General features: G+C 43.3%; 1 protein-coding gene across 1 annotated transcript; it reads left to right on the top strand.

Annotated features, from left to right (window-relative positions):
- The first annotated feature begins 544 nt into the window (after positions 1 to 544).
- LYG1 (lysozyme g1) lies at positions 545 to 5,745 on the top strand. The gene is made up of 5 exons (XM_032397308.1): positions 545 to 587; positions 2,542 to 2,646; positions 3,599 to 3,792; positions 5,300 to 5,432; positions 5,627 to 5,745. The coding sequence occupies exons 1-5, from the start codon at positions 545 to 547 to the stop codon at positions 5,743 to 5,745; spliced, it is 594 nt and encodes a 197-aa protein (XP_032253199.1).
- Positions 5,746 to 7,914: the final 2,169 nt, after the last annotated feature.

Raw genomic sequence — 7,914 nt, 5'->3', positions numbered from 1 at the left:
ATGTTCCAAGACACTGAGGAATGTGTAACCTTTCCTTTACACTGAAGGAAAAAGAGCTCAAATGAAAAGAAACACTGATATAAAATTCTCCTTTTCACATTATCTTTTGATAATGAAAAAGCTACTACTGGGATAAGGCACAGGCATCAAAAATTTGCTTTTCAGGATCTGGACCCAGGTCACTATGTTTCTCGGTGTTGAGAACCAAAGTATCTTGGTTTCCTGAAATAATTACTCTTCGGTAACTCGATGGTCTGGTGAGTCCCTGTGAGCCAAGCAGGAGTCTCCTCATTTTTAAGTTAATTGAAAGGATGGATGGAGCACAAGTCTCTTACTTTTGCTTTTTTCATTATAATTCAGATCATTAATTTTCTTAGTTCAGACATGGGGAAACTTATTCCTTTCTTTCTTTCTTTCTTTTTTTTTTTTTGCCTTTTTCCATAGAAACATTACATATTGTTATGATGATAATGGATATTTTCACATCTTTGATCTAATTTTTATTCTAAAATCATTTTAGGACCTGTAGAGCCAGCTCATCAATATGTCTGTGCTATGGCTGCTTCTGGGTCTTCTTGCCCTTACTGGTGAGTGTGTTGAATTTGTCCCATATGACCTTGGAGATGGGAAGGATAAGCATAGGAACAGAATGGTATTTCTGATACTTGAAACTGAGGTAGAAAATGTTGTTTTTCTTCTAAGTTGTCCAATAAATAATGGACTTAGTAACAACCACTGATGAATGGCCTCTTTCCAGATGCCCCACAAAAGGAGGGGGCTCTCCAGAATGTGGAGTGGGCTTAAACCAACATTGCTGGAGGCTGGACTTTAAATATACATCTTGATAAGTACTCATTGTTCCTCTATTAAAACCATCTCACCAAAGTTATTGAAGTTATTAATAGATCATGTATTTCCATAGAAGGATTGAGATGGTTTACGATAATAAGACTAATGTAATTTCAAATAGAAAACTAGCATGGAGGGGATCAAGGACATGTGACTAAACTAACCACTGAGGCTGACATAGTTGCTATGCTTGCATTTTGGATTTGGTCTTAAGGTTCCTTGCAGACCAAAAGGGAAAGTACATGTTTTTTGATAAATAAAAGGAGGAACCATAGTTCCTCAGGAGAAGCAAACTTTTTCTTGGCTCTAAATTCTGATGATTTTTCAGAGGGGGTCTTATATTCATTCATTTATTGATTGATCCATTTATTTAACAAGTACTTTAAATTTCTAGAAGATATTTTGGGAACATAAGGAACTTTAAGGAGCATCTAATGTGACGAGGGAGTGGCTACGAGGCAGGAAGCAATGAATGACACAACCCATTACAATATTAATGGTATTTGTCACCAGTTATAAAGATAAACGTGTACTGATTAAAAAATGAAAAAGGACAAATTGGCTCGTTTAATTTTTGGTACACTCGTAAAAGACCAGGTCTTTTCATCTCCACATTTCTTTCAGATTTCTTATCAAAAGTTTGTGAAGTGGAAGCATTTACTCCAAAATATTAATATTTTCAGATGTCAACTCTAAGAAGCTCTTAGTAAGAAAATAGAACCTTAAAAGGCATTTATATAAACATATAATACACATATGATGATGTGCAATGGATTTGTTGCCAAAGACTTGCAAACCATTAAGATTTGATGATATGAGCAAAGAATAAAGCAAATAAAAAATAGTAATCTAATGAGAAGTCCTTACAGGCTTATCACAGTGAGATGATTTTCTCAGTGGGCAACTTCCTGTCCCCTGTAGGTATCTTGTTACTGCTTATGCGTCCTTCTGCTGTGAATTATGAATACTAGGGAATGCCCTTCTTTTCAGCAGCCTTTGTGAAAAACCTCTCCTCCCTGGAAGGATAGCAGTAGGTAAAGAGAGAGAGAGATGGAAAGGCAAAGACCAAAAAGGAAGACGTGGAAAGAGGGAGCCCCCCGGTGGAGACCTGGTCTTGTGCCCCATTACATGTCCTCCTCTCTTTGCTGTCTTAGGCACCCCCATCTAGAAGAGCACACCACCCAGAACACCAGGGAAAGCCAGCTCCAAGTCCCAGTGCCTTTACTTTGGGTCTGGCTTGAGACCCCAGGGAAGCCTAGGCTTTATACATGTTTCTCAAGAGCAACCATAAATATCTCATCAGACCAGCCAGGCAGGAATATTTGAGGGAGAAGTATTGAGAATTCACCTAAGATGTAGGATGAAGACTAGTTACAGGGAACAGATCCTCTGGTTTGATTCCAAGGCCAACTCAACAGCACTGGACAGCCCAGGGCTTTGCAAGGAGTATAGCTGCTCCAACAGTTGCTCGTGCCTGCAGGATAGGAGGTGACAATTCAGTATCGAGGAGGTTTCTACGATCATTTCCTAGTCACTATACTGTAAATTTCAAGTGTTTCAGTTCAGAGTGAAGTTCTTGTTGTTATTGATTTTGGCAAAATTCTTTTTATTAATGGCGCTTCATTTGTGGACAGAAGATGATCAAAACTCTTCTAGTGCAATGACTTAGGCTGAAAATTTCTCAATTTGTAGATTCCTCTGAAAGCAGCAACTGGGGATGCTATGGAAACATCCAAAACTTTGAGACCCCTGGGGCTTCTTGCGGGATTGGAAAGCGTCATGGCCTGAACTACTGTGGTAGGTTATGATCTCATTGTCCACCTCCCCTCCTCCTCTTTCTCTTAGAAGGTGCCTCCTTTTGGCAAGTGTGGCTTTAACAGGATTTTATCCCTTCCCTTGATACCCCACACCCATGTCTCCCTGTCCTTCCCCACAAATTTTGATCCTCTCAATGTATCCTTTTGGTTCCCACTATTTCCCACAGCCCTACACTACCAAGTGACAGGAAGAGCACTAGACATGGAGTCCAAAGACCTTGTCTGAGTGTGGGCTCTGGTTCTTCAACAAGTCACTTAGTTCTCCTCTGCCTCCACTGAAAGGTGTTAAAAGTACTCATTTTACAATTTTGTTGTAAACTCTGGTTGATAGAATGTGGATGAGAGTGCTTTTGAAACACAAAAAATACTTACAAGGTAAGTGAGCTAGCCAGGTAAATTAGTATTGGTTTTCCTTTTGCCCAGCATCCCTTGTTTTTTTTACAAAAGTTTAAGCTCATGCAATTTCTAGGTGTCACTTTAGGGTGGAAAGGTGGGCAAGAGTGAGCAAATCTGTCAGGGAAACTCTCCAAGGACTTCTTGAAGGGGTTGGGAGAATCTCTCTTTTGTATATGGTGCTCGTTGTGGCTGATGGACAGGTACATTTTACTGGGTCACTGTTTGGGGTGCTTAGGATGGGGCCAATGTGCTGCGCCCAGGGAATTGTCCTGCGTGGGCCAGAGCAGCCCCTGAGAAACCAGCGAGGGGCACTGGCAGCCACAAAGGACATTGCCTCTGTGGATGCCAACTCAAGCTTAAAGGAGGAGAATCATACTCTCGGATCTAGGAATGGCCACTAGGGATTTCAGAATGAGACACGGGCTTCTTGGTCCTAGACTACTGCCCAGAGCCTTGGAGTGTGATTTCTCTCCTCTTGAGCTCTCACGTCAGCATAAGTCACAGTAGCCACATCCTTCCTTCTGTGTTTGCATTAGGAGTTCGTGCTTCTGAAAGGCTGGCTGAAATAGACATGCCATACCTCCTGAGATACCAGCCCGTGATTCGTACTGTCGGCCAAAAATACTGTGTGGATCCTGCAGTGATCGCTGGAGTCTTGTCCAAGGGGTCTCATGGCGGCAACGTTATGGTCAATGTGGGCAACATGGGCAATGGCATCGGGGTTGTGCAGGTAACCCTCCGGTCAGTTATGGCATATGGCCGTTGTACTGCACAGCACAATGCTAAGGGGACATCTTCACATTTGTTTTTGTTGACACCCTGGAGCACAGCTCTGTGGGACACAGACTGAAAGGTGCTTCCTAGAGCTGTGACAGCCACAGCTCTGCCTGATACCAGTAGCAACATCACTGCTTCATTGTGAGCCATGGTTTCTTTGCAGAACCAACTGTGCTGTGTTTCCAGGATATCATCCATGGTACCCTATTCTGGATCCTTGCTCTGTTATTTTGCAACCACGTGACCTCACTTAATCTCCCTAGGACTCAGTTTCCTCACCTATAAAACACCAGCCTCCTAGAATTGTGATGAAGACTCAATGCAACGATGTGAAAACGTGCTTAGTTTCTGGCAGATTCTTAGTAAATACTGAATTCCTTCTCCTTGGTCTTCTTTCTACACAATCCTTAGTTCTGAAGATCCAGTTTCATTTTTGCACAAATTCTGCCTGGTTTCACTTGTCTCATAGAGTCTCCCGGGGAACTGGGCATTGACCCCACAGTTGAATTAATTGTGTACTGGGGTAATCAGTGATGGCAAGGAGACAATGGCGCTGTGATTTTTTTCTATTGCATTTCACATTGTTGTCGTAGTTGAGAAGCCTTTACGTAGTACAGTCATTTCTGAAGCTTTTAGGAAAATGTATTCTTCAGTGATCTTTAAACTGGCTTCCCATTAGTACTTGGGATGACACTTTGCAATTTAAAAGTACTTTCAAATACTCTATCTTATTTTGATTTGGGGGCCCATCCAATAATCTGATGAGGATGGGGTGAGGAGGAAGGCATGTAATCCATCCTTTCCAAGTGAGGAAGTGGTTTTACAAGGAGAGGGTCATTGCTGCAAAGTCACATGGCAGCTGGAAAATGCAGAACCGGGACCAAGAGCAACACGGGCGATGTTAGGGTCAGCGTCACTTCTGATACCCTGCTCAGACTCCTTCATAAACTCTTGTTCTTGGGAAAAGGATGCATTGTCTATCACTTTGAAGATGAAAGAATTCTCCAGAGTCAGACATTCCTCCTAAATATGTTGAAACTCATATGGAACGGTAACCAAAGGTATATAAGAAAAATCAGAAGTACATTTAGACATTCAGATATCTGAAGGAGGATTACAAGTGCAGATAGAAAAACCCCTTCTGACCTATTTGGAAGGCTTGTGTTTGCAGCATTGAAGGAGGGCATCGGACTGGTACATCCACTACCTCTGTCACCTTTGGCTTCCAACTCTGCCTCTCACCATTACAATGAAGCAGCTGCGAAATGTCTGATCATCCTTCCTTTGCCCAAACCTTGTAGCTTTACTGTTTATCTGCAGGGAGATTAGAGGTGGCATTAGTTCCGCCAAAGGAGGAGGAGAGAAAAAGGAGGGAAATGAGAAAGCAGCACTGGTCCCGTGAAGTCCTGTCACCCTCCCACATGGCTTACCTAGCTTTTCCTCTGCTTCCCTCCCTCTAGGACCCTGGTCTTTATGCTCCCACATCCTGGATCAGCGAGTCCCAGGTTTCTCAGATAACCGAGGTCCTGACTGTTAGGATCAAAGAAATCCAGAGGAGGTTTCCAACCTGGACCTCTGACCAGTACTTGAGAGGTAGGTGTAACCCATAGGTTGGTGGTTTCACAGCATGGAATTAATAAGAACAAATATAAGACCTTGCACAAGATTCCCCAAAACCTCAGTTGCCTCCTGATGAGCGATGAGGAAAGAGAATCTAAGTTAACTGCTGAGACCCGGAAGCAACGAGGGGCCATAAGGTCAGCATTAACCCATCTCACAAATTCCAGGTGGACTCTGTGCTTATGCTGGAGCTCCCGGCTACATCAGAAACAGCCAGGACCTGAGCTGTGACTTCTGCAATGATGTCCTTGCACGAGCCAAATACTTCAAGAGACATGGCTTCTAACACTTCAGAACAAACCCGAGGTCATTATCACATAGAAGACCTCAACTATTACACAGATAAAACTAGCCAATGGGGCTTGTAACTGAATCTGAATTTGACCTGAAGGTCATCAAAATAACGTGAAGCACATTAAAGGAGGAATTGTCTACATTTTGTGGTGTGGTGAGTGTGTAAATGAAGGGCTGTGTCTCCTTAAAGGTACTTCCATGGAAGTTAGCTGTAATGCGGATTTCCATGAAATTAATCCTATAGCTCATTGACTGGCATTGCCATATTGAGCAAATAAAAATACAGGAAGCCCAGTTAAATTTATATTCCAGGTAAATGATGAATGATTTTTTCGTGTAAGTCCCATGCAATTTTTAGAACACATTCATCCTAAAAAGTTATTCACAGTTTATCTGAAATTCAAATTTATCTGGGTACCTGATATTTTATCTGGCAAACTCCATCACTGATTTCTTTGATAAAAATCATAGTTTCAAATTTTAATTGAAAACTTTTGTTTGATTGTACTTATTTATTTCAGACAGAGAGTGAGCTAAAAGAGAGAGAAAGCATGGGTGAGGGGAGGGGTAGAGGGAGAGGGAGAAGCAGATTCCCAGCTGAGCAGGGATTCCCCACACTGGGCAGAGGGTGTGCTCCATCCCAGGACCCCGGGACCATGACCTGAGCTGAAGGCAGACACTAAACTGAATGAGCCACCCAGGCGCCCCTCAATGAAAACTACAGATGAGAAAAAGGGTGAGATGGTGGCTAGCCCCATCTGCTGGGTGGAAAAGTTTCAGGAGAGTCACTTGTTTATATTTTTTAAAGATTTTATTTATTTGAGAGAGAGAAAAAAACATAAGCAGGGGGAGTGGCAGAGGGAGAAGCAGGCTCCCCACTGAGCAGGGAGCCCGATGAGGGGCTCGATCCCAGGACCCTGGGATCATGACCTGAGCCGAAGGCAGATGCTTAACCTACTGAGCCACCCAGGTGCCCTGGAGAGTCACTTGTTAACTCTACAGCATTAGCTTTGCCCTAGGACAGACACTCTGTCATCTAATTTTACCTCCTCCTTTCTTGGACCCTGGGCCACAGAACCTTCTCCTGCACCTATACTCCCCTAACTCAGCTAAATTATTCCCTGGTTTGGGGTACTTAAGACTAACAGAGCCAGGGCATAGGATAGTGCTTCATCAATCAGAATCGCCCTCAAGGACGTTGACCAGCACTATACCGGTAAATTATTTAATTCAAGGGGTTGTGTGTTCTATCAATGTAATGAGTGTCCCATCCTACCAACTGTAGAATGTCAACATTCTTCAGGGTGTCATTTTAGAACCACTGTCATCATTTGAAGCAGAAGTGTTTTTAAGCAACTACTGTGTGCTCAGCACTACATGAAGCACTATATCAGAGTTTGTGGCCTCAGAAACTGTTAAATCACACAATTTAGTTGGGGATCATAGCCAACCACATGTGTGCACAAGGTACAGACTCAGGGCCTGCCTCCGGTAGCAGAGTGAAGTCCTCATCTTCTGCATCAGGGGCCCGTGGAACCTACCTGCTCATGACCCTTGGTGCCCTTGACTTCCTTCCTCATCTCCCCACCCACTGCTTTCCAAGACCTCCTCTCAAAGCTGAATGCAGTTAAGGAATTCCCACCACGGAAACATGATGAGGGAAACCTCATGAATACACCGTCTTTGGGGATGCACATTTCACTGGCACAAGGAAAAGAGATTGCAAGGCACTGGTGATGGGCCCACAGGGGAAACACTTGGGTGAATAAAGTCTTCCTGAAGTCAGACCCCCAGGGGGCAGCCTCAAGCAGCCCCCACCACAGACATGCAGGCCCAGGAAGTGGGGGTAACTTGTGTACATGCTGATAGAGTCTCTCCCAAGGAAATATCCAGCCCAAGAAAGCCCACAAGGAGCACCATGATATGACAATAGGAGCTCTGGAAAAGGCACAACTGCGTGAGAGGTTGGTAAAAGTATAAGGTATTAATTATATAGCCATTAACAAATCCTTATTTGTAGAACAAAACCTTCTATCTGCCAACCACTGTACTAAAAACTGTGAAGGGGAAATCCGTGCTCACAAAGGCTCCTCTTCTAGTTGGGATACAGATATACTAACACTTGGGACAAATAAGAATTTCTCTGAAGAAGAGATAAATA

This window comes from Phoca vitulina, unplaced genomic scaffold (genome assembly GCF_004348235.1).
Source record: "Phoca vitulina isolate PV1807 unplaced genomic scaffold, GSC_HSeal_1.0 scaffold98, whole genome shotgun sequence".
Taxonomy (NCBI): Eukaryota; Metazoa; Chordata; class Mammalia; order Carnivora; family Phocidae; genus Phoca; species Phoca vitulina.
This window is presented reverse-complemented; position numbering and strand designations above follow the sequence as displayed.

Bases quoted from the DNA above. Each gene is read 5' to 3' on its own strand.
- LYG1 (XM_032397308.1), top strand. From the start codon at position 545: ATGTCTGTGCTATGGCTGCTTCTGGGTCTTCTTGCCCTTACTG. The intron at 588-2,541 runs GTGAGTGTGTTG...CTCAATTTGTAG, and splicing joins GGGTCTTCTTGCCCTTACTG to ATTCCTCTGAAAGCAGCAAC. The intron at 3,793-5,299 runs GTAACCCTCCGG...CCCTCCCTCTAG, and splicing joins ATGGCATCGGGGTTGTGCAG to GACCCTGGTCTTTATGCTCC.